Genomic DNA, 26,510 nt, shown 5'->3' with positions numbered 1-26,510 from the left:
GCTTTGCCGGCCTCGGTTGGGTGGGTGGAAGAAATTTCCGGTTCCGGACGAGGAGGAGCAGGAGGAAGAAAGGAGGGGGAGGGGGAGAGTGTGCGGTGGGGTCTCCCTCTCTCCGCGGCGAGGCTCCCCGGCGGTGGCCATGGAGGTGAGAGAGCAAAAAGGGGGCTTGGTGAGGTCGAGGGGCTGGTAGTGCGCATGGGGGGGTTGAGTCCTAGCCCCTCGCGGGTGAGCTGGAGCGAGGGCAGGCACAATGGGGGAGGATGGCAGAGCCTGGGGGCTCCCCCCGGAAGGCTTGGGTTTTGCCCTATCCCTCGAAAGATCCCTGCCTGCCACGCTTTGGGGGATCTATGGGGCAGCAGTCAGCAGGTGGGAGCTCCCAGCTCGGGTCTGCCCCGCTCGTCCAGTGTTCCCGTCTGCTCTCCCTCCCCCCGTGCTAGACAAGTGGTGAATGTAGATTCATAGCCCCCGTGGGATTGGCAGCCGGTGGGGGGGGGGGGCTAGTAGCCCCTGTGATTTCTTGTGCCTCTCCCCATTCTCCCTTTGCTAATCATTGTTTGTATTCGAGTATCCTCTGGGCAGTACTACTGTAATTACCCTAACCCAAGACTAGTTTTTCCCCAAGTTAATTGATGATAGAAATCAGGGTGTCATCTTAAACTCAGAGTCCTTCTCATTCTAGGAAAATATAGGCATAACTTGTACTTAATCTTTTTCTTTTAAAGGGGGCTTGTCTTTAATTCAGAGTTGTCCTGTATTCCGATAAATAAGAAGAGATCCAGAAAGGCCCTGGGTCAGAAGAAAGCTCCATCTAGTCCAGCATATTGTTTCTCCAAGGGTCAGTCAGAGGCCCCTGGGAAGCCCACAAACAAAGGCAAACAGCCCTCTTCTTCTCTTGCTTCCCATGATTCACATGCCTTGGAACCTGGATGTAGTAAATAATTGTTGTGACTAGTAGCCATTGCTAGATTGTCCTTTTGCAAACTTCTCTCTAAAGCAAAATAATAGGTGCAGTTAAGAAAGGAGAAAGTGTAAGGAGAGAAAGGAAGAGAGTAGTACACTGGGTAGAATTTCACGCTGGGTAGAGGAGGAGAGCTGGTCTTGTGGTAGCAAGCATGACATGTCTCCTTAGCTAAGCAGGGTCTGCCCTGGTTGCATATGAATGGGAGACTACCTGTGTGAGCACTGGAAGAGATTCCCCTTAGGGGATGGAGCTGTTCTGGGAAGAGCAGAAAGTTCCAGGTTCTCTCCCTGGCAGCATCTCCAAGATAGGGCTGGGAGAGACTCCTGCCTGCAACCTTGGAGAAGCTGCTGCCAGTCTGTGTAGATAATACTGAGCTAGATGACCAAGGGTCTGACTCAGTATATGGCCACTTCCTGTGTTCCTAATATGGTAAGAAATAGTGTGTGGAACAGGAGGAAGACATGAGTGGCGGAGGAGGAGGAAGAAGATGGAGGATGGTTGGAGAAGAGCCATCCAAGATTGGAGAATGTGATGGAATGGGGGTAACAAAACATCTAGTGGGGTGAGATGTTAGGAGGAGCTGTTTGATGAAAATGGTATACTTTCAGTGTGGGGTGGGTAGATATGGCATGGCTTGTGTGGAGTACATTGCCATGAGAAGAAGAGTTTTACCCGGAAGTAGCAAAACAGTTGAGTTCACTGGGTGCACAGAGACCCTTCAGGCTGGTGTTCGCACTTGGCATGAAAGAAGGCTCATTAACCCCCTCTGAAATGTCAGGGTGAAGACCCTGACATTAAAGAACGAGCTAAGGGTTATTTTCCATCCTAGGCACTCCACCCCTCTGTAATGCCAATGAACTGAGTTGCTCATGGAGAGATCTTTGGAAATGATTCAGAGCATGCCGCTTGTGAGTTGAAAGGGATGTGCACATTCTTTTGCTAAAAGTCCTTCTCTGTACCTAAGCTTTGTCTTAAAATTTGGGACAGCCAAAAGGAAGCACTTCTTCATGTGGTCCATAGTTATGTGGCATCCACAGCCACCTGATGTGGTGACAGCCCACTTGCTTAGATGGTTTTAAAAAGGCATTAGAGAAACTCATAGGGCTGAAGTCTTATCAATGGCTGCTAATTGTGCTGGTGAAATGCTACCTCCAGCTTCAGGGGCCTCTGGATACTAGCTGCTGGGCTTTTTGGCTACATGTCCTGCTTCTGGCTTCCCAGAGGCTTTTGGCTGACAACTATGGGAAACAGGTTACTGGATTTTTCCTCCTTGCTCCCCCCACCCCAATTTTCCTTTGAGGAACAAAAAAGTGCCCCAAATAGAGCTAAAACGTTGGGCAGAGTATACTTGTGTCCATTAAATCTTCCTGCTTGAGAAAGTCATTGATTGCTATTGGTTCATACCAGATCACTCGGTTTGAAATGAGGAGTCAGTCTACCTCACCCCATGATAGATTATGCAGTAATTTATTGTGTGTGTCTGTCTGCATTGCTTGGCTCGGCTTGCTCGATCGATTCGAGTCATCTGGATGCGATTCCCCTGAGGCTTTTGAAGTGTCATATGCCTTGTTCAGCCACATGTCATGCTTTGGTTGTGTTGTGGCTCTTGGCTGACTGGGGGGGGGGGGCTGGCATGGTCATCATCCTGCTTTTCGGTATGAGTCTTGAAGAACCATCATCCTTTCCAACCCTTTGGGTTTACATCTATTTGTGTGTCAGCTGCAGCGGTGCACCCTTTTGCTCATGGTGCTCTTCTGGTCCTCTTGTGGGAGGAGAGCTGGTCTTGTGGTAGTGAGCATGAATTGCTCCCTTTGCGTAGCAAGGTCCATCTTGGTTTGCATTTGGGTGGGTGACTACATATGAGCCCTGGAAGATATTCCCCTTAGGGGAAGAACATTTGCATGCAGAAGGTCCCAGGTTCAGTTCCTGGCAGCATCTCCAGATAAGGCTGGGAGAGACCCCTGCCTGAAACCCTGGCTGCTGCCGGTCAGAGTAGACGATACTGATCTAGATGGACCAATGATCTCACTCGGTATAAGGCCACTTCCTGGTCTGTGCCTCCTGTCACCCAAAGTGGGTTAAGTTTCCATCTTTCCCCCTCTTCAAAGCTGTGGGAGGTGGTATGGCGCTGTTCATCGGCAGGGCAGCACAACTTTGTTTTGAGGCCTGTGCAACACACAGAGCCTATTGAGGTGGTAGAATTCGGAAGCTGTACAACAGACTGTACTACTTCAGATTGTGTTTACTTGGGAGGGTGCTTTTTTGTAATGTTCCCCCGCATGAAAACATTGGGGGAGAGGGGATGGCCCAGCCCTGTCCTAGCTTTCTACTTCTGGGGAGTGGTGTTCTTTTTTTAAAAAGTAGTGTTCCAAATGAGACCATCGCCTGCAGCTTCTGTTGGAAGTGGCCATCCTGCCACCTGCTGCGTGGATGGACCAGGGTAAAGTAGCTCCCTGGAGCACTTGTCTGGGTGTGGCTCAAAGGGCATGTGTGCTTCTTGCAGGTTGGCTCAGGCTCAAATTGCAATCTGATTAAATAGGTGCCTGTCTGCCAAAACACTTGACTACAGTGCCTTTTTTAAGGTAGCCTCTTCATCCTATTTGCTGCAACATTCTTAACAACGAATAGGAGTGCTTGCTGTGGATAACGCCATGTAGCTCAGGTGCTGGAGGGGCAGGAAGCCTCCAGCGAATTCTGACACCTCCTTGACTGTGTGTGTGTAGCTCGGAGGAGGCATCCTTGGCTCTCCAGCTGTTGTTGAACTACAACTCATAGGAACATAGGAAGCTGTTTTTTACCAAGCCAGACCATTTGTCCATCTGGCTCAGTATAGTCTTCACAGACTGGCAGTGGCTTCTCCGAGGTTGCAGGCAGGAGTCTCTCTCAGCCCTATCTTGGAGATGCTGCTAGGGAAGGAACTTGGAACCTTCTGCATCCTTACAGTGCTCACACATGTAGTCTCCCATTCAAAAACCATGGCAGACCCTGCTTAGCAAAGGAGCCAATTCATGCTTGCTACCACAAGACCAGCTCTCCTCCCATTTATTGTGGCTGGGGATGGTGGGAGTTGTAGTTCAACAGCAGCTGGCCTACCCCTTGCATAGCTGTTTGGAGTCACCATACAGGAATGCCAGTGTCCTATTGCTCCTTTCAGTCCTGAGTCCATGCCCTCTTTTATTCTTGACACAAGAACGGGATGATGGAACATAGGAAGCTGCCATATACTGAGTCAGCCCATTGGTCCATCTAGCTCAGTATTGTCTACACAAACTGGCAGTGGCTTCTCCAAAGTTGCAGGCAGGAATCTCTCTCAGCCCTATCTTGGAGAAGCCAGGGATGGAACTTGGAACCTTCTGCTCTTCCAGAGCGGCTCCACCCCCTCAGGGGAATATCTTCCAGTGCTCACACTTCTAGTCTCCCATTCATATACAACCAGGGTGGACCCTGCTTAGCTAGGGGAACAAGTCATGCTTGCTACCACAAGACCGGCTCTCCTCTCCTGTGGCTGCTAGGCATCCACAACATGCTTCCTTCCATCCCTGTTAACAGTATGGCTAGGGAACGCCAGGAGTGCTCAGGAACAAGTTGTGGTGCTCACATGTGCGTGCACACACAAAGGAATAGCAGTCTGGCGCTCTGCACTGATGCCTGTTCCATTTGATGGAGTTGTCTGGACCATTGGTTGAAGACACTGGGATCCCTTTCTGGATCTCACTTCTTCTGGTATGGGCCCCATGAACTTGTTAAGCTGCCTTTACTGCTGGATCATTGGTCTGTCTAGCCCAGTTCCGGCCAATTTACTGTCCAACATTTATACCCCATCCTTCTGCCTGGCAACTGTCATTTAAGGTAACTGACAACAAGACACAACTGATACACGGTAATTGTACATTAAAAAACAAACAAACCCACATCGGTGACCAGTAATGCTCGGAGGGGGGGAATTAATGATGGAATTTCACTCCACTCCCTAGCAGTGTTCCCTCCAAGGTGTGCGTGTGCGCCCACATGGTTTTTGATGACCTCTCAGTTCATTTTAGATCCTGCTGAGGTTGAATCAGGAAGGCCCCACTCTGAATGCATGTGCGCACACACTGCCTTGATACTGCCACCCAGAACAGAACTCATCCTACACACAGATGGGGAAAAATTAGAGAACACTGTTCCTTAGGGCTCGGGTGCATCTCTTCTTGACCCTGGTTTATTTTTTTGACATTAGATTTATCTACTCTGGCCAGGGGCTGCTCTTTGAGGTATCAGGAAGAGAGAGGTTTCTTCCAGGCCTGCAAAGTTATTCTTTTTAACTTGTGGTTCTGGAGATTGAACTTGGGATCTTCTGGATATAAAGCATGTGTTCTACCACTGAGCTATGATCACCCCCGACAGTGTATTTCACCCTTACAAGCTTGCGTGTGTGCGCGCGCGCGCACACACACACGCAGGGTTGTGTTTGGAAATTTCAAATCATAAAGGTTACACAAAAGAGGTCGTTTCGTAACTTTTGCGAGGTGTTGTCATGTGCCTTTCGCTGCCATGCTATCGTTGTATCTGAATTTCCAATCAGTCTGCCACTTGCACATGGAAGTGTATGTTTGAGTAGTCGTGGCCTAATCTGCAGGCTAGCCTGTCCCAGAAAGTTACCTGACAGGCTCCCTAATGGCAGAATTGTAGTTTAGTGCACTTGCTTGTGTCTTTGGCTTACTGTTCTTGATGTGTGTCCCTCAAGTTGCAGAAGCAATCCTGCCCCCAAGAGAAAATATTTGTATAGTCAGTTGATACAGATGGATATAGATGTGAATAGGAGAGGAGAGCTGGTCTTGTGGTAGCAAGCATGACTTGTCCCCTTAGCTAAGCAGGGTCTGAATGATGTGTGAGCACTGCAAGATATTCCCCTCAGGGGATGAAGCCGCTCTGGGAAGAGCAGAAGGTTCCAAGCTCCCTCCCTGGTGGCTTCTCCAAGATAGGGCTGAGAGAGATTCCTGCCTGCAACCTTGGAGGAGCCGCTGCCAGTCTGTGAAGACAAATGATTCAGTGTATGGCAGGTTCCTATGTTCCTATGAATTAAGCTTGCGTAGCTGTCACACCTGACAATCTTGGTGCAATCTGCATGTTTCTTATGCTTCTTTCCTAAACTTCTTCCCATGAAACCTATAATGTGTGAACCTACCTTTGGATTATGAAGGACAAACTGCCTTTAAGAGGACTTTCCACCCTTGAAGTAATTCAGCCTCTGACTTGCTCCTTGAGTGAACAAATCAGGGACTGAAGTAATTAAAATATATATATATTCTACTCTGACAATGGCTGCTGGCAGAAGAAGGATAGCACCTGTATCCACCTGCTAGCTGTACTTGCATTTTAGCAATGATGCTGCATTAGATACTCTCAGACCATTTACTGGGCCCAGCTGAAGTGAATGGAAGAAGCACAGAATGCCTGGTGGGTCAGAATAGTGAATTGATAGGGTGAATGATGAGATTAAGTGTTGGGTCTCTTGCATTAGCAACCCCTGCTACTGGGCTTTTTAACAGCTGCTTGATTTGCAGATGCAAGTAGGTGAAAATGCTGATCTCTGCACCCTGAACAACTCGGTGTGCAGCTTCCTGCTGATCAAACAGCTGCTGAAAATGTGGCAGCAGATCTTCTAGGCTTGCCACGTTACGGACACTGTTCCCTCTAAGGCGTGCGCATGTGCATGTGCTCACAAGTTTTTGGATGTCCGCTCAGTTCATTTTAGATCCCGCTCTGGTTTAATCAAGAATGCCCCTCTCTGAATGCATGTGTGTGCACATTGCCTTGATATTGCCGTCCAGAATAAAACTAATTCCGCATGGGGGGGGGGGGAATTAGAGGGACCCCTGGTTACACATGGACCGTCTGGGGTCTGTGCTTGATTCACTTGCGAAATGAAGCAGAGGTATCCAGAACCATCCTATCCGTACAAGGAGAACTTGATTTCACAGAGAACGTACAAAGAAAATGGTCTATATCAGGGATTCTCAACGTTGGGCCTCTAGATGTTCTTGGACTTCAACTCGCATAAAGCCCAACCAAAGGCCCCGAGGGCTGGGGATTATGGGAGCTGAAGTCCAACAATGTCTGGGGACCCAACGTTGAGAATCCCTGCTCTATATAAGTGGAATTTCAAAGTTGTTATCGCATTCCCAAAGCCTGTACTTCTCCCGCACTCACTGGTCTTGAGCTCAGGTCACATTGCATAAAGGTCTGGGGACAGGAGCTCAGTTTTGTGCCACAGAAGCTGGCTACTGTGTATAGGGTTGATAGAGCACAGGAACCTACGAGGCTGCTTTGTACCGAGTCAGACGTTGGTCCATCTAGCCCAGTTACTTCCCCCCTGCTGAATAAAGAGAATCACCATGTTAAAAGGTGCCTCTTTGCCCTGTTAGCCGGGGTCCTGACCAAAGAGACCTGTGGTGAAGTCCCTTCATGGCTACAAATCTCACTGACGTGGACCAGTCACACATTCTCAGCCTAACCTACCTCCCGGGGTGGCTGCGAGGATGACATGGCAGGAGGGGATGGGACCTGTGTACAGTGTCCCAAGCTCCTTGCAGGAAGGGTGGGATAAAAATGCAGATAAGTAAGATTGGATCACGAATGTGGAACAAGGAACTATTGGACTGTTGAGGTGATCGTGGGAGCTGAGTAGTTTAACATGCTTTTGAAGAGAGGGTCTTGTGGTAGCAAGTATGAATAGTCCCCTTTGGTAAGCAGGGTCCACCCTGGTTTGGATTTGAATGGGTGACTACTTGTGGGCACTGGCAGATATTCCCCTTAGGGGAAGGGGCTGTAGCTCAGTGGAAGACCACCTGCCTGCTCGCATGTAGAAGGCTCCAAGTTTCCTCCTTGGCAGCATCTCCAGATAGGGCTGAGAGAGACTCCTGCCTGCAACCCTAGAGAAGCCGCTTCCAGTCTGTGTAGACAATCCTGAGCGAGATGGACCAAGGGTCTGACTCGGTATATGGCAGCTTCCTGTGTTCCTATGATGTGTAAGCAGACTGTTCTAAGGATCTGTGTGGATATTGTTGAGCAGCTTGACAAATCGTCAGGCACTTCTTCTTTGGTTGTACCATAAAGCGTGACAGAGGGCTAACCTCTTCCTTTCTCTCCTAAGTTCCCTGGAGGAAATGAGAATTACCTGGCTATCACTGGAACATCCCACCCCTTCTTGTCGGGGGCCGAGGTGAGATGGGGCTATGCTGGGTGTCTGCTGGGACTGTGGGGTAAAAACCTGGAGCACTGTGTGTACCCAGTGAGAGAAATGTTTGCCTTCCCATGTCCTTCAAGCTTTTTTCTCTGCCTTGTTCAGACCTTCCACACGCCAAGTCTGGGGGATGAAGAGTTCGAGATCCCCCCCATCGCGCTGGACGCCGACCCCTCCCTGGCCGTTTCTGACGTGGTTGGCCACTTTGAGGACCTAGGCGACGCTGTGACCACCCCAGACGCCAGCTTCTCTGCCCAGTACGGGGTGCAGGCGCTTGACATACCCGTGGGCATTAGCCATGGCCTCATGGAGCAAGGGGGCGGGCTGTTGAGCGGCGGGCTGACCATGGTGAGTATGGTATTCTCCTGCAGGCAATGTAAGTCGAGAATGCCTTGGGAATTGACTGTGTGTGCAATAATCGGATTGTGCCACTGATAGGCAACATGGTGGCTTTTGAGCCAGATCTGGTCTCTGGGTCACCCTACCTTGGCCTGCCACTCACTTGTGTTCTTCAAAGGATTCTTCTGGCCTAGGACTACTCAACCTGGGCCCTCCAGCGGGTTTTGGACTACAACTCACATAATCCCCAACCGTAGCAATCAATAGTCAGGGGTCTACCTGTGTACCTGTCTACCAATCAAATTTGTACACCACCCCAAACTTTCGTCTTTAGGTGGTAAACAATAACATAAAACAAGTTAAAACATACACAACAACTTACAACAATTTAACAATTTAAAAATAAACCAGATTAAAACCTAAACAAATTTAAAAAGCTGAGAAAGCTTGGGTGAAGGGGTGGGTTTTCAAGTGCTTTGTCAAAGTTGTCAGAGATGGGGAGGATCGTATTTCAGAAGGGAGCACATTCCACAGTCTCGGGGCAGCAATCGAGAAGGCCTGTCTCTGTGTGGCCACCAGCCGAGCTGGCGGCAACTGGAGACGGACCTCTCTAGGTGATCTCAATGGGCGGTGGGGCTCATAATGAAGAAGAAGTTCTCTTAAATACCCATGGTCTAAGCCATTTAAGGCTTTATAGGTTATGAGTAGCACTTTGGATTTTGGCTGGAAACCTATTGGCAGCCTATCAGCAAAGGAGTGATGTGGACTCCGAGATGACCCAGAGACCAAACTGGCTGCCGCATTCTGTACCAATAGGAGTTTCCGGAATACGTACAAAAGCAGCCCCATATAGACCGCATTGCAGAAGTCAAGTCTGGAGGTTACCAGCAGATGTACCACTGTTTTGAGGTCATTCATCTCAACAAATGGATGCAGCTGGTGTATCAGCCAAAGCTGATAGCCCCTCTGGCCCCCGCCTCAACCTGAGATACCAGGGAGAGGTGTGGATCCAGAAGTACTCCCAGACTGTGAACCTGTTCCTTTTGGGGATGTGTGACCCCATCTAGAACAGGCAGATCAGAATAGTCTCTGGAGTTTTGACCCTGCACAATAAGTATCTCCTTCTTATCTGGATTCAATCTCAGTTTATTCTCCCTCATCCAGCCCATTACTGCTTCCAGGCAGGCATTTAGGGAGGTTATGCCAACTCTTGAACAAGTTGACGTGGAGAAGTAGATTTGGGTGCTATCAGCATACTGATAACACCCTGCACCCAATCCCCTGACGATCTCTCCCATCAGTTTCATGTAGATGTTGAAGAGCACTGGAGACATTATGGAGCCCTGAGGGACACCATATATAAGCTCAGTTTTCGAAGAGCAACAGTCTCCAATCGACACCATCTGGAATCTGTCCGAGAGGTAGGAGCGGAACCACTGTAAGACAGTGCCTCCCACCCCTAATGCTCTGACGTTCCAGAAGGATACTGTGGTCGCTAATATCAAAAGCCACCAAGAGATCCAAAAGGACCAACAGAGTCTCACTTCCTCTGTCAATTCCCAAGTGGAGATCATCCATCAGGCTGACCAAGGCAGTCTCTACCCCATAGCCTGCCCGGAAGCTAGTTTGAAATGGGTCTAGATAATCAGTTTTCTCCAAGACAGTCTGGAGCTGAGGGGCCACCACCCTCTCAAGTTAGCCCCTGTTAACTTGGCAAAGAGGCACCTTTTAATGTGGTGATTCTCTTTATTGAGCAGGGGGAGAGTAACTGGCCCGATCCACCCCCAGCACAGGACCTCCAGTGACTGTTGCTGGTGTCTTTCTTATGTTTCTTTTAGATTGCGAGCCCTTTGGGGACAGGCACCCCATTCTCGGTGTAAATCGCCCTGAGCCATTTTTGGAAGGGCGATATAGAAGTTGAATGAATAAAATTACCTTGCCCAGCCACGGGAGGTTACAGGCCTATGATTGTTCAGCTCCGAGGGATCTAATGCAGGCTTCTTTAGAAGAGGTCTAATAATTGCCTCCTTAAGACAAGGAGGCATCCTGCCCTCCCTCAGAGAAGCATTTATGATTTCCACCAGGCTGCCTACAATGGCCTCCCTACTAGACAGAACAAGCCATGTTGGACAGTGGTCAGTAGAACAAGTGGTAAACCTCATTGCTCCAAGCAGCTTGTCCACATTCTCAGGAATTATGGGAATTGTATGACAACATCTGCAGGAGGGCCAAAGCTGAACAGACCTGTTCCTAACCCAAAGCAAACTGGGAGGAAAGGCTCAATTTTTAGCTGCTGCTGCTAACCAATTTGGCTTCAGGTGTCCTTCAGATGAAAGTGGCTTCAAGAAGGTAGAGAAAATGCTAGGAGCCTCCAAGCTGTTCCGCCTGCATGATGCCAGCAATTTTTGTGCCACTCTGGGATTGTTAAGTAAGCCAAGGGAGGGGAGAGAACCTTGTCCTTCTCGGTGCGGTGATCGACCCAAAGCCAATTGCTGCATTACACAGCTGTGTCTTTGTGACGGTAGCTAGTAGGGCTACCCCCTTTAGTTTATCAGGGAGGTTAAGAGATTCAGAATGTGCTGATTAACTAAAATAGTGCCCCCAAATAATCAGCATCTACTTTAAAAGAAATCCAGCTCCTTATAACAGCTGCAGATGGCATGCACCATCTCAGGAAATGCATTCCCTCCTCTTTGAGGTGGGTTGTTTTGAGATGGTATAGAACAGGAGTGCCCAACCTTTTAAAACATGTGTTCCCCCCCACCCCGCTTGCAAACTTTCAGCTCAGGTACCCCAGAGAGAGAGAGAGAGAGAGAGAGAGAGAGAGAGAGAGAGAGAGAGAGAATAAAAGGATCATTGGAGTGTCACTTTAGTTAAGACCAGTAGCAAAAGAAAGGTTCTGCCATTATAAGCCTTAAAAATTCTATTGCTTATAAATATGACAACTGTTGAGTTAATAACTTGAGACTTGCTATGCATGATTGACTTGATGAGGTCTACAATTGTGCCTAATTTCCAGGAGCTCTGAAAAAAATTGCTGCAGCTACAGCCAGTTAAAAGGTGCTGAAAATTGACACATTGGCTCGTTTTTGCCCAAATGTTATCCAGCCACTTCCAATATTTCTTTCACATGTTGATGAAAATGGCTGATGTAATCTGTACGGGCTTGTCTAGGAAGGCACTCCTTTGTTGGTTGGAGGAAGTTCAGGGCAGCGGTTCCAAAGTTAAGGTTTCCCTGCCCTATTAAATCCTATGGCTAGCAGGTGCTGGCGAAGTTACACAGAGCGCGGCCGGTTTGACAGTGAAGCCGGAATGCTGACACGTTTGCCAGCACTCTGACATAGGCAGGGGGAGCTGACCAGTGGATTCCAGTGCAGGTGCAGTGCCTATTCTGTTAGAGATGGAATGTGAGAAGAGGGGGAGGAGAGACATGGAAAGGACAGTTGGAGAAAGCCAGGTGGGTAGTTTCAGCAGTGTGTGTGTGGGGGGGCAGCCGTGGAGGGGCTTATTTCTGAGTACGCCTGCCCAGGAGTGCAGCATCCTTTTCTTCCCAGTCCACCACCCTCTGCTGTTTTTGGTTTGTTTTTTATTTATTTAGCATATTTCTATACCGCCAGATGTATACATCTCTAGGCAGTGTACACAATCCAAATTACAATATAAAACAAAATACTTTCACAAAATAAAAACAGTTCATTGAGTGAAACAAGGCAAATAATTCACAGGTTAAAAACAAACAGATTAAAATTAATTTCAGTTAAAAGCCTGAGGAAACAGGTGTGTCTTAAGGGGCTTTTAAAAAGCAATCAGAGATGGAGAAGCTCTTGTTTTGACAGGGAGTGCATTCCAAAGCCCCGGGGCAGCCACAGAGAAGGCCTGGCCCCGAGTCACCACCAGACGAGCCAGTGGCAACCGTAACCAGACTTGCTCAGATCTTCTTAATAGGTGGCAGGGTTCATGACAAAGGAGGCAGTCTCTTAAGTACCCTGGACCTAAGCCATTCAGGGTTTTATAGGTAATGACAAGCACTTTGTATTTCACTAGGAAACATATCGGCAGCAGGGGATGTTCCTATCTTCAGAATTGATGTTATGTTATGTGGTTCCTTCAGGTTGTTCCAGAGACCAACCTGGCTGCTGCATTCTGTACCAGTTGTGGTTTCCGGACTATTTACAAAGGCATCCCCACATAGAATGCATTACAGTAGTCAAACCTGGAGTTCACTGGCATATGTATTACTATTTTAAGGTCATATACCTCCAGAAATGCATGTAGCTGACATATCAGCTGAATCTGATAAAAAGCATTCCTGGCCAGAAACCAGAGAGAGTTTGGGATCTAGGACCACTCCCAAGTTATGCACCTCATTTGTGGGGGGGAGTGTAACCCTATCGAGGAGAGGAGAGTTGGACTTGTGGTAGCAAGCATGAATTGTCCCTTTAGCTAAGCAGGGCCCACTCTGGTTGTATTTGAATGGGAGACGACATGTGAGCACATGAGCAGAAAGGTGCCAAGTTCCCTCCCTGGCAGCATCTCCAAGAGAGGGCTGAGAGAGACTCTGCCTGCAACCCTGGAGAAGCCGCTGCTAGGCTGAGTAGACAACACTGAGCTAGATGGACCAATGGTCTGACTCAGTATATGGCAGTTTCCTATGTTCCTATCTAACAGGCAGAACTAAACCATCTTTGGGGTCTTGACCCCCCCACAATCAGTACCTCTGTCTTATTTGGATTCTACTTCAGGTTGTTATCCCCCATTCAGCCCATTACCACCTCCAGGCGGTATCTGTTAGGCAGATAGTGACCCCCCTCACCCTTCTTCATAATTACCTCACACTTCTCTTTTGACCATCCCTTACTGTCAAAATGACAAGAAAACTGAATTTGACTCCTGCAATAAGGAGGTCTTATTGATTTCAGTGGAATGGGCCAATTTAATTACACCATTTTATTGAAGAAAACACTGGAAAAACACTTTGATTGAAAGTTTTAGCCTACTTAATAGCTATTTACAAAGCTTAACATATCCCACAGTTCCCAACTCGCTAATTTCTCTCTCCTGTCTCTGTTTTTACAGTGGAAACACTCCACAGGTCAGTCATTTTCACTGTTTTTCAAGTGGGGGCCACTTTGACAACAAAATAAATAAATTCAATATGAGAGCCATTTCTCACCTGCTCTCACAGTGCTGTGCTTTCCCCAACACTGGGTGGAAGGGGATAACCGCTTTAAAAGGGCGCCTTTTCGTATTTAGAATTAAGTTATTCTTATTTAGTTGTACATTAGGAGCCCAGAGCAGTGTACATGGTTTTGTTTATCCTCACAACTGTGAGGCAAATTGAGACAAGAGTGACTGGCCCAGAATCACCCCGTGAGTTTCATGGCTGATTGGGATTTTAACTTGGGTTTTCCTGTTCCTAGTCCAGCACTCCTACACCAGGCTGGTTCTACAACACTATTGTAATGCAGAATATCCTACAACTGTTTGATAGATAGATGATGCAGTTCACTACATTATATTATACAATGTTCATAAGAACAGCCTTGCTGGATCAGGCCCAAGAAGGCCCATCTAGTCCAGCATCCTGTTTCACACAGTGGCCCACCAGATGTCTCTGAGGAGCCCACAGGCAAGAGGTATGCCCTCTTGCCTGTGGATGTGCATGCCCTCTCTCTTGCTGTTGCTCCCCTGCAACTGGTAGTTAGAGGCATCGTGCCTCTGAGGTTGGAGATGGCCCATAGCCACCAGACTAGTAGCCATTGATAGGCCTGTCCACTGTGAATCTGTCTAAGCCCCTTCTAAAGCCATCCAAGCTGGTGGCCATCACCACATCCCATGGCAAAGAATGCCACAGATTAATTATGCGCTGTGTGAAAAAGTACTTCCTCTTGTCGATCCTAAATTTCCCAACTTTCAGTTTCATGGGGTGACCCCTGATTCTAGTGTTGTGAGAGAAGGAGAATAATTTCTCTCTGTCCACCCTCTCCACTCCATGCATAATTTTATACACCATGTCTCCCCTTAGTTGCCTCTTTTCTAAGCTAAAGAGCCCCAGTGCTGTAGCCTCATAAGGAAGGTGCCCCAGGCCCCTGATCATTTTGGTTGCCCTCTTCTGCACCTTTTCCAGTTCTATAATATCTTTCTTAAGATGTGGTGACCAAAGCTGTAAGCAGTACTCCAAATGTGCTGCACCATAGATTTGTACAAGGGCATTATAATATTAGCATTTTTATTTTCAATCTTTGTTAGAATCAATCCTAAATATGACATTGGGGACGGTATTGGATTGCCAACGCTGTAATGATAAATTGCCTTCTCACAAACTGCAGAAATTAGTGTAAAAAAAAAAACAACACCCCATAAAACCCTGCCGATTTAAGACCAGAGTTAAGGCTATCTCGTTTTGGCTTAAGCTCCACAAAGCCGGGAAGTTGGAACCTAAGGCTTAACAGACATGCCACGTGATCAGTAATGATGTTGTGCAGTATCACCTATTTATTTATTATTATTTATTTATTAAACCGCCCCATCCAAAGGCTTGGGCGGTGTACAACAAATTTTAAAATACATTAAAAACACACACAATTCAAACACACACAATTCAAACAACTAAAAAAAGTTGTGCTCACTTCCAACTTACCTTCGATCGATGCACCTACATGGACACCAGGGGGCACTCCATCCTCGGCATCTTGAGTTGGGCCTCAAAGATTCAAGGGAAAGTGTCTTTGATCACTTGGCCAAAAGAAATCTAAGAAGCCCCCGATGGTCTAGCCTTGTAAGGAAGGCCCTTCAACTTTTTGATAACTTTGGGTGTATTCCTGCCCCTTCAGCATAATATTGGGTGTTTGTGGGCTCAGGCAGTGATAGTTACTATGAGAACAGCAATTTCGACACTACCACCAGCACGTCCTTCTCTTCATCTGAGAAATGTTAGGGCTGGCGGGTGGCGAGGTCTGCGGCAGGGAACTGCTGGAGTCTCTCTCACCCTTTCTTCTTCAGACCTCAGCCCAAGTAAGAGAAGGGCTTGCATTTTCCATGAACCAACCCTCCAGCACATGCAGAGGGGCTGGGCGAAAGGCCGCCTCTTATCTCACTTGTGTTGAGGTTTGGAGAAAATCGGAAGCAGCAAGAGAGACAGAAAGAAGTCTTCCTTCTGCTTCCTCCTCTCCTGCAAGCCAGAGGGAACATGAGCTGCTGGGCGTGCCTGCCTTTACATCACTCTTTCCCCGTGTCTAGAGAGAAGGCAACTGTGCTGGAGGGTTGCCTCTGAAATTAAGGAAGCTCTCCATGGGCTTTGAGATATTTTCAAGGAGAAAATGCCTTGATTATGTAGAGTGATGCATGTACATAGGGACTTAGGAAGCTGCCGTATACGGAGTCAGATCATTGGTCCACCTAGCTCGGTATTGACTACACCAGGGATTCTCAGTCTTGGGTCCCCAGATGTTGTTGGACTGCAACTCCCATAATCCCCAGCCAAAGGCCACTGAGCCTGGGGATTTATGGGAGTTGAAGTCCAATAACATCTGGGGACCCAACGTTGAGAATCCCTGGTCTGCACAGACTGGCAGCAGCGTCAGCGGTTACAGACAGGAGTCTCTCTCAGCCCTATCTGGAGATGCCAGGGAGGGAACTTGGAGCCTTCTGCATGCAAGCAGGCGGGTTCTCTTCGGGCAAAGGGGGGCATAGGCAAAAAAAAAAAAAAAAAACCACCGCCCATGGAGGGCCCTCGGGCCCTGTGAGGTTCCCATGGGGGTTGCCTTTTGCCCTCCCTCTCCCCGGTTTCAGAGGTGCAGACCCTGGAACCCAATCCTGCAGCCAGGTACGAGAAATGAAAAGCTAAATGGCCAGGGCAGCCTCTCAGCCGAGAGGCTGCTTGCTGGCCATTTGAGCTGGTCCAACAGGAATGTCCGGTTTCTGGCACGACAGCGAGGCGCTCCATCGGAGGTTTTTCATTCGGGTGATTCCTGCCTGACAGAAAGTGTAGGGGCTCCTACAGGCCTGCCGAACCAACAGATGCACAGCCCTAACAGGTGTCTGGAGAAGAGGGAAAGACCAGGGGGACAATCCTTTTCTGCAATCTTGATGTTGCAGCCCAAAAGCAGAGAGAAGGCAGAAATAGAGAGAGCTAGTGCTCTGTGTGTGTGTGTGTGTGTGTGTGTGTGTGTGCGCGCGCGCACGCACGCACGCACGTGTGCGCATGTGCATGCACATACGTGCGCTGGAGGAAATGGCTTTAAGCAGAACCTGTCCTGTGGCCTCCATATGCCTAGCCAGAAGGCCTTTCTCTCCTAGGAACATAGGAAGCTGCCATATACTGAGTCAGACCATTGGTCCATCGAGCTCAGTATTGTCTACACAGACCGGCAGTGGCTTCTCCAGGGTTGCAGGCCGGAGTCTCTCTCAGCCCTATCGGGAGATGTCAGTGAGAGAACTTTGAACCTTCTGCATGCAAGCATGCAGGTGTTCTTCCCAGAGCAGTTCCATCCCCTAAGGGGAAGATCTTCCAGTGCTCATACATGTCGTCTCCCATTCAAATGCAAACCAAGGCAGACCCAGCTTAGCAAAGGGGACCATTCATGCTTGCTACCACAAGACCAGCTCTTCTCCTCCTAAGTGTGGAATATTGCAAAGAATTTCAACCAAGAGGCTGTAAGGAAGATGTATCCACTGCCTGGGTGCTTTGGAATGCATGTTGTGAGATGGGAATAATGCTTGCAGAAGGCAGCGGGGGAAACTGTAAAACTGGAAAAGTTTCTGCCTTATGTAGAACAACAATGGAGTATTATAGAAAACCAAAAGGAGGCTCAGTTATTAGAGAGAGGGAATAAAATTACCAGATTAGAAGAGGAATTAAAACAGGTAAAGGAGGAATGCAGTGATCTGGCAGGCCGTGTTCTCTGGGATTCAGATGTGGACTACACCTTCTTTCCTGCCCAGCTAAAGGCCATTGCAGCTGGGGATGATGGGAGTTGTAGTCAGTTGGTTTGCTCTGGAAGGAAGAGAGAGTAAGGGTAAAACAAAGAAAGAAGAAACCCTGGGGAGGGGTGGAGAATCACTTGCCAATTGGAAAGGAAAGCAAAGTGTTTAGAAAGGGAATGTGACGGAGTTTCGGAGGCAGGAGTGTGACCTTTTGTGGATTATGGAACAGGAAGATGGTAGGGGTGGGGGGATCGGAGAGAGGAGGAAGAGAATCAAAGGGAAAGAACTACGAAAAACCTCCGTAGGCTGGCCTTGCACTAACTTTAGGAAGGATTTCCGAGGAGAAGAGGTGGCAGAAAGAGGGAGGCCTGCGAGGAGAGAAAAAGGGAGTATGAATTGTTGGAGGGAGGCACAAAGATGGCCTCTTAATCATCGCGGAAGGGAAGCAGAATTTGCCGTTGAAATGAATTTGCCTTTGGAACTAAACACAGCTGTTTGTGTGACCCGAGCCATCTCTTCTCCTCCCCTGCTCTAGGACTTGGACCACCCCATGGGGACTCAGTACAGCGCCAACCCGCCCGTCACCATCGACGTGCCTATGGCGGACATCGGCGCCGGCCTCATGGGGCACAGCCAGCTGACCACCATTGACCAGTCGGAGCTCAGCTCTCAGCTGGGCCTCAGCCTGGGGGGCGGCGCCATCCTGCCCCCCGCAGCCCAGTCGCCCGAGGAGCGCCTCTCGCCCACCTCCTCGCCCACCAGTTCCATGCACGAGGAAGAGACGGAAGAGATCCGGCGGGTGAGTCCCGAGCCTCGAGGCCCTTCCGCTTGGGCCGCCTCGCCGGAACCCCTTGACATCCCGAGCACGAGAGTCTACAGAGCCTGACTTTGGGCCAGTATGTTGACGTGGCTCATAGCGTCTTCTCTAACTGGCAGCATCTCTCCAGAGTACTTGGCACAACTCTTGCTTTGCTGGCTTGGGAGACAAGGACCATTATTCTACTTACGTTGCTGTGCAGACCACTTTGGCCACTTCCCCACCCCCCAGTGAAAAGTGGTCTATGAATGTTCTTAAATAAACAATGAAGTGTCGGTGTCAGGAGTTGAAGCTGGAGCATCTGCGTTGGGGATTCTCAAACTTGGGTCCTCTGATGGTGCAAGGCTGCAACTCCCATCAGCCCCCGACATAATGGCCTTCAAACTTTGTATTGGTGGGTGATGGGAGTTGTAGTCCAAAACATCTGAGGACCCAAGTTTGAGGGACCCCCCCCGATATGCATGCAAAGCCCCTGCCGTGGCCCCTTTGTGTCTGCAGAAGTTTTCTTCTCTTACATCTCTTTAAAGTTTAATTTGCTTCATCCTGTTGAGGGTCCATGCTCTTCTATCTTTTCCCAATCACACCTGTATGCTTCTTCCACTGGCTTAATGGCAGTACTCTCCTGCAGGTTGTCTCCCTGGGGTCACATGCCCTCCCTTGTCAAGAGGTCAGCAGGATCCTCCACCTCTCTGGGGGAACTGGTGGGATGCAGTGGCTGAACTGTAAACCAAGAGGTCCTGGGTTCAAATCTCACCTCTGCTACAATCTCTTTGGCAAGCCACATTCTGTCAGCCCTTCATGTCATAGAACATTATTTTTAATTAGCTGGCCCAGATGCAGAGCATCTGTGCCTCTAGTTCTCCTTCGTTTTTGGCCCTGCTCCCTCTTTCCCTCTGGCCTGGCCGCCGCTTTCTGTCCTCCACACCTCCTGCTGGCTGGCTTTCTCTCCCTGCCCCATTCACCTTATCTTCTCCGCTGTTGCTTTCCTCCCCACTCCCCCGCTCCCGAACTCTCACGAGAGCTGCCACACATGGTATTAGCGATGGGTACATCTAAGATAAGTGTGTGTGTTCGTTCGTGTTTGTGTTCCAATCTTGCTGGGTAACCTTGAGCCAGTTCCTGTCTCGGCAAAGCCGATCTTGGACAAAGGGCAAGATCACTATATCCTAGAGATATAGTTAGGGTAGATAAATCCTAAATATTGTTGCGTGTTTCTTTTGTTTTTGTTTTGTAAAAAAGATCACTGTGTGGAGACAGCTGCTCATATCCTGATTTAGTGGTCTTAATAAGTAATTGATGTATTATTGAGATTGATTTAGGACCTTTAAAAAAAAATTGACCTGCTTTGAGAACTCTGTTTTGTTAGCAGCTATGGGTCATTTTTAAAAGAGGAAAAATGGGGCACAAATGTCTTAAGATGACTGACGGTGCCCTGGGGCGTTGCGTCCATCCACCTCCGCCTGGCGGTTCTCTGCTCTTTGGCATCGGGGCTTCTAAAAGGAAAGCATGCTCTCTGCCCCTCCATCCCGATTCTGTTTTTCTCCCCAATGACTGCAGCTTCATGCTTAAATTGCCCACTTCCCCTGCTGTGCTGTGGTTCAGCGATTTCCTGCCAGCCGCGCTTCTAAACCCGACAGCCCCCCAGAGTTGCCTTTTGTCCTCCTGCCTTTGTCGTGCATACCCATTATCGGCATTGCCTGCAGGACCTAGGGGTGTGTGTGGCGGGGGGGGGAGACTGGGGTGGGGGATGCAAGCAAGCCGAATCGGTTCCCTTTCCCCACGTGCGACACCGCTGCATCCACGGAGCCTCTTCTGACACTGTCCATCTCCCCTGCAGCAAGTTAACGTCGCGAAACCCACGGTGGCCGCACCGGCAGCGCCGACGCTGGTCACGGTGCCCGCGGTGCTGCTGGATACGGAGAAGAAGCAGAAGCCGGCCAAGAAGCAGAAGAAGAAGAAGGACCCCAATGAGCCCCAGAAGCCGGTCTCGGCCTACGCCCTGTTCTTCCGCGACACGCAGGCGGCCATCAAGGGGCAGAACCGCAGCGCCACTTTTGGCGAGGTCTCCAAAATTGTGGCGTCCATGTGGGACAGCTTAGGGGAGGAGCAGAAGCAAGTATGTGCCCAGGAGCCTGGCTGTGAGAGGGGAAGTGGGTCGTGGGGAGGGGGGGAAGGGGGAGGAGTCGGGTGTGGGGAGGAGGATTCGGAGGCTGGCGTGGCTGCGAGGATACGAGGAGGGAAAGGACTGGGAGGTTGTGAATACACTAATCTGTCCTAGTGTGGAGTCAGACCCTTGGGCCCTGACTGTCTACTCTGACTGCAGAAGGTTCCAAGTTCCCTCCCTGGCAGCATCTCCAAGATAGGGCTGAGAGAGATTCCTGCCTGCAGCCTTGGAGAAGCCGCTGCCAGTCTGTGTAGACAAGACTGAGCTAGATGGACCTATGGATGGTCTAACTCAGTATATGGCAGTTTCCTATATTCCTATGTTCCAGCTCTCTAAAGAGACACAAAAAGGTCTTTCCCATCACCTGCTATCTGAGTTCTTTTTAGCTTGGGGGTCCTTAACTTTTTTTTTTTGGCACCTACGCCTCAGCCATTATTTGGATCGTTCTGTTGTACCAGGGATTCTTATCCTTTTTCCACCCACAGAACCCCCAGATCCTTGATTAATGTCTATGGACCCTCATCTCGTTTATCAAATATAGTTTCATAAGGCTCCAGTAAATATTAGTGGGGTTGGTGGGGGGAGAACTCCGGATCGTTACTTTCGAGAACTTGATTCTGACTCAGCAGGAGGCAATTTGAGTGCAGTGCAGCCAAGATTTCCCACAGATCACGTGGACCCTGCCCCACGGACCCCACGTTCAGAACCCCTGTTTTAACTGGAGTTGCAGGGGGTTGAATCCAGGACCTCTTGCAAGCAAAGAGGGGTTCTGCCACTATACCACAAGGTCAGTATTCTCTGTATTGGGCATGCCCAGAATGTTGTTGATTACAATTTCTCCCAGAGTCCCAAGCCAAAGTCCACTGCCGCTGAGCATAATGGGAGTTGTAGTGAACATCTGGACGACATCCCCGTTTCAGGGAATATTGACCATGGGCCGGCCTTATTTTACGATGTATGTGGTTATTTCTGTTCTGGAGCCTTTTTTATGACTTCTCACCAGAACGACAGCTACTGTGCTTTGAAAAAAAATAAATTACTATTTTTTTTTAAAAAAGCGCTCTGAGGTAACCCAGAATCTGCAGTCCTTACTGATAGTTAGGTGATCAGAGGGATGCTAATCAATCAATTAATAGCTTAATTTTGTATGTGAGAAAGCATGCATTCTAAAGAGAAAATTCTTTTGCTTTTGGAAGAGGCCTGCGTCTGTTGCAGCAGGCATCTTCTAGGAGGGGCGTTCTCCCATCTCTCACATGGGTGGGGGGCATTCCTCTTCTAAGATGGAGTTGCTCTCTGCAGTTCTGTTAGTTCCTTGCACTGGAAATCATTTTTCCTTTTAACAGTCAGCTGACTGGTTAACCAGGAGCACCTTCTTACTTGATCAAAAATGTTTTGGACTAAGTAATTAATTAAGCCAAGTGCTTGCTTTAAATAATACACATGAAGCATGTTTCCATGCTTTGCTTATAGTTCGGCTTCTACCGGCGATGGCGAGGGGCGGAAAGCCACGCAGAAGCCCTGAAGGGAGTAGCATTGCGGGTGGCAAAGTGGGGCCCAGCAGGCGGGAGTCAGGGAGTCTTGGCAACAGCGGTCTTCTTCCTTCCCCCTTCCAGGTGTACAAGAGGAAAACGGAGGCAGCCAAGAAGGAATACCTGAAAGCGCTGGCAGCCTATCGAGCCAACCAGGAGTGTCAGGTAAGAGGGCCGAGGCGGCCGGCTTCTGCCACCTTGCTCCCTTCCCATTGATGGCTGTCCTGCGCATGCGTACACACCCCTCCGGTTGGAGAGAGGCGGCAGGGACGGCCGGCCTGCTCAGAAGTGCAAAGGCTGCAGAATCCGCGACCGTTTTCTCAGGGCCTGCAGGGAGGGAGCTTCCTTATTTTATTTATTTATTTATTTATTTATTTATTTATTTATTTATTTATTTTTACATTTATCTCCCGCTCTTCCTCCACGGAGCCCAGAGCGGTGTACCACATACTTAGGTTTCTCTTTCACAACCACCCTGCGAAGTAGGTTAGGCTGAGAGAGAAGTGACTGGCCCAGAGTCACCCAGCTAGTTTCATGGCTGAATGGGGATTTGAACTCGGGTCTCCCTGGTCCTAGTCCAGCACTCTAGCCACTACACACTGGACCATCGAGCTCTGTGTTGTCTGCCCCGACTGGCAGCCGTTCTCCAGGGTTTCGAGCAGGGTCTTTCCCGGCCCTGCCTAGAGATGCTGCCAGGGAGTGCACCTGGGGCCTTCTGCTCGGCCCCGGAGTTACGGCTCCCCTCCAAGAGGTTCTTCCTCCCCCGCTGCCCTTGCTTCTGAATCGTGCAGGGGAGACAGCTTTTGAGAGCCCTTCGCTGCCAGGTGGCGAAGAGAAGAGGATCGCCATCCAAACATCAGGGCATCCTCGATCCAGATCTCCCAGGCTGCTCTGTCGTCACATGCTCTTTTCCCTTCCCTGTTCCGTCGCATCCTCTCCTCCTCTTTGTACGGCCCAAAGCGTTCAGGTTGCCATTCCCAGCAGGCATCACTCGGTTTCTCTGAGGATGACCTGAGAATTTTCTTGCCTTGTGAACCGCCCCGCCCCCCGGGAACTGGTGTATGCCTGCTCTTGAACGCCTCCCCTCCCTGCATTCTCTCTGCAGTCGGTCGTGGAAACGGTGGAACTGGACCCCATCTCCTCGCCGCCCCAGCAGCCGGCGCCTGTGGTGGAAGCCGAACCCTCGCCGGCCCCGATGCCGCCCACCCCGCCGGCCCTCGAGAGCCCCCCTCCGGCCGTCGTCCCGGCCCAGCCCACCGTGGTGGTGACCTCGGGGACGGGCCCCCAGTCGGCGGGCCAGACCAGCATCACCAAGATCATCATCCCCAAGCAGATGCTGCCCTCCTCCCTGGCCGTCACCTCCCAAGGGGGCGTGGTGACCGTCATCCCCGCCACGATGGTGACCTCGCGGGGCATCCAGCTGGGGCAGCTGCAGGCCGGGACAGGGACCACCCAGATCGTCACCCGCTCCGTCCTGGCGGCGGCGGCCGCGGCGGCCTCCTCCATGCACCTGCCGCGGCTCCAGCCCCCGCCTCTGCAGCAGATGCCGCAGCAGCCCCCGGCCCAGCCGGTCACCATTCTGCAGCAGCCCCCTCCCCTCCAGGCCATGCAGCAGCCCCCCCTGCAGCAAAAGGTGCGCCTCAACCTCCAGCAGCCCCCGCCCCCGCTGCAGATCAAGATCCTGCCCCCGCCGGCCCTGCAGATCCAGCCCATTGCCTTGCGGACAGAGGAGAGCAGCCCCGAGAGACCCAGCACTGAGCTCCAGGCTTCTCCGGAGCCCGTCGAGATGATCACGGCGGACGTGGTGCCCGAGGTAAGCAAGTAGGAGGCAGGAGCAAAAAGTGTGTGTGTGTGTGTGTAAAAGTACAAACAGGTTCCAGAGTTAGTCAAGAGTGTTTCTGAGCATGTGTCGAGTGCCTTCCCTTCACCACTGATTCACTGCAACCAAGTCCAGGCCACTCAGAAGAGAGTCCCTGAAAACAGAGAACCCCCAAGAGCCACCCATTCCCTTCTGTCCCCCATTCCTGGACATGCACTTGGCACATTAGGGAAAGGTGGACAGAAGGGAGCGTGTGATCTCCGAAGGGAAGCCGTTCCTCTTCCCAGGGTCTCAATTCCGATCAAGTGACCTGGTGGAAGGCCTCAGCCGTCTTCTCTGTTTTACGGATCTATTTTTTTTAGCTGCCCCAAGTTGTATTGCCACGGAGGGGCAGGATCTAAATATTTGAAATAAAAAATAAGATTGGGGAGCTCAGTTCCCCAAAGTCAGCCCCTTGGCCCATTTAGCTTCGTCTAGGTCTGCCCGGACTGGCAGCGGCTCTCCAAGGTCTCGGGCCAGAGTGCCTGGCATTGCTACCCGGGGCCCTTCTGCCTGCAAAGCCGACGCTCCATCCCGTACCGTGCGCCTGCAGAAAAATCAGCCGTAAAGGGACATCCCGAAAAGCCATTGCACACTCCCACTGTACACAGGCTTTCCCGCCTGGACCCCTTGAGCCCATTTGGACCTTGCTGCAGGTGGCTGCCTTGGCTGCTGAGAAATCCTTTCCGTTGCCTTCCCGCCAGGTGGAGTCCCCCACACCGATGCACGTGGAGCTGGTGCCTGAGTCGCCCGTGGCCGTGTCCCCGCAGCCTCGCTGCATCCGGGCGGGCTGCGACAACCCCACCGTGGCCAGCAGTGAGTGGGACAACGAGTTCTGCAGCAACGAGTGCGTGGTGAAACACTGCAGGTGGGTGAGCAAGGGCTGTGGACCACGCATGAAAGCACTGGGGCCCCGTTCTGGCGGGTGGGGGGGAGCAGGTGTGGACAATTGGAGGAAGCTGTAAGGCATCCAGTGGCGGAGTGTTGCAGGGATTCAAGTCATCAGAACAGAAGGAACAACCCTGCTGGGTCAGGCCCAAGGAAGCCCATCTAGTCCAGCATCCTGCTTCACACAATGGCCCACCAGATGCCGCTGGAAGCCCACAGGCAAGAGCTGAGGGCAGGCCCCCTCTCCTGCTGCTGCTCCCCTGCAACTGCTATTGAGCGAGATCTTGCCTCTGAGGCTGGAGGTGGCCTATAGCCCTCTGACTAGTAGCCACTGTCCCAGTATGTTTTTCCTCCAGGGTCTCAGCAGGGACACAAAGCCCTCTGCTCTCTAAATGAAAGTCGTATCCTGCTCTTGCTATTCCAGCAGTTTGTTACCTAATTGAATACCAGACTGCAACAGATTTTCTTACCATTCTCCCTGTCCTCTGTTACGAGGAATATCCTCCACCCTTTGTGGTTGACAACCCCGACTGCTTTTCTGGGTGGATAACCACAAGAGGTTCAAGCACCAAAGGGTCAGGAAACCATCCTCCTTGTAACAGAGCACATGCACGCACGCACACCCACCCACCCCAAATTAGTGCATCTGTCTCAGTGAGCGGGTGGTAGTGGTAGTGGGGGGTTGTCACAGAGTGCCTGCACTTCAGAACTTGTGATGGCACCACTAAAGACATCTCTCTACACACCTGGGGCCAGATGGTGGGTCTCACGATTAGGTATAAGGAGGGGGTGGCTTCATCTGAGAGATAGAGGCGGCGCCCACTCCCAAGAATCAATTCTGTGGGTCTGGGTAGTGTCAGGTGGAGAACCAGGAAGTGATGCTCTGCTATAAGTAATCCCCTTCAGATGGTGCGCATGGTGAAACGCACCCACCCTACATCGAATCCCAGATTGCCGATGTCGGCTTCCTGCATCCTCCAACGGGGATTGCTTGTAGCTGGCCATCACTTCCGAGGCCCCTGTCCACAGCTCCCAGACCTCAACTGGAGCCTCTCCTCCTCCTGATCATGAGAGCCAGCCTCTGTTCCCTTGGTGAAGTCCCCTATGGTAGATTCATGGGTATTTGCTCGGAATCCGTCTCTGGGCTCTTCCCCGCTCCTTGCCCTGACACGCTTCTCTTTTTCCAGGGACGAGTTCTTCGCTTGGCTGGCCTCCCGCAATTCCAACAACAGCGTTGTCTTTGTGAAATAACCCCCAGCCCTTTGGTGGCGGGGGAGAAAACGACAGTTCTCCATCCACCCCCCGCCCTTACGCACACTTATTTCTATGGACAAAACCGAAGTCGCCATGCAACTGTGGGGGGAGGTGGAGGTGGGGGGCAGGCCCGGATTCTTCTTCAGCTGGAGCCCATCGATGAAAAATGGACATCATCCCTGCTGGGTGGGAGGCCATGGTTTAGGTGCTGCGGGCCTCCCTCCCCACCTCTGCCTCCTTATTTTCTTTTAAACATTATCCCTTGATATGTTTCTCTTAATGGAGCTGATTAAAGCTGCAAGGGGGATATTGACTGAGGCCTCCCATGTACTTCTTCGGGGGGGGGAGCTGGGGGGGCAGCTGCTAAACCTTGGAGAAAGGGGTCCGCTTGTGAAGCAGCGAATGGGATTCCTGGATGGAAGACATGGACCTCCCAAAGGGCTACTTGAGGAGGTGAGAGAAGGGGGTCCTGATCCCTCCCTTTCTCTTAAGTAGGGAAATGAATGGAGGGCAACCTTTGTTTTTGGAGAGTGGTTGGCAGAGGAAGGCC

General features: G+C 50.5%; 1 protein-coding gene across 2 annotated transcripts; it reads left to right on the top strand.

The window, feature by feature from the left end:
* Positions 1 to 12: 12 nt before the first annotated feature.
* TOX4 (TOX high mobility group box family member 4) lies at positions 13 to 26,273 on the top strand. Of its 2 annotated transcripts, XM_053263058.1 has the most exons (9): positions 13 to 145; positions 8,097 to 8,165; positions 8,292 to 8,534; positions 17,986 to 18,249; positions 20,105 to 20,383; positions 22,045 to 22,125; positions 23,066 to 23,773; positions 24,523 to 24,686; positions 25,894 to 26,273. In XM_053263058.1, the coding sequence occupies exons 1-9, from the start codon at positions 140 to 142 to the stop codon at positions 25,955 to 25,957; spliced, it is 1,878 nt and encodes a 625-aa protein (XP_053119033.1). In that variant the 5' UTR covers positions 13 to 139; the 3' UTR covers positions 25,958 to 26,273. The 2 variants fall into 2 exon arrangements, with proteins under 2 accessions (XP_053119033.1, XP_053119034.1); XM_053263059.1 differs by lacking the exons at positions 13 to 145; positions 8,097 to 8,165; positions 8,292 to 8,534 and adding an exon at positions 11,908 to 11,982.
* Positions 26,274 to 26,510: the final 237 nt, after the last annotated feature.

The sequence above is a fragment of the Hemicordylus capensis genome, chromosome 6 (genome assembly GCF_027244095.1).
Source record: "Hemicordylus capensis ecotype Gifberg chromosome 6, rHemCap1.1.pri, whole genome shotgun sequence".
Taxonomy (NCBI): domain Eukaryota; kingdom Metazoa; phylum Chordata; class Lepidosauria; order Squamata; family Cordylidae; genus Hemicordylus; species Hemicordylus capensis.
The sequence above is the reverse complement of the archived record's forward strand: the minus strand, read 5'-3'. Positions and strand labels throughout refer to the sequence as shown.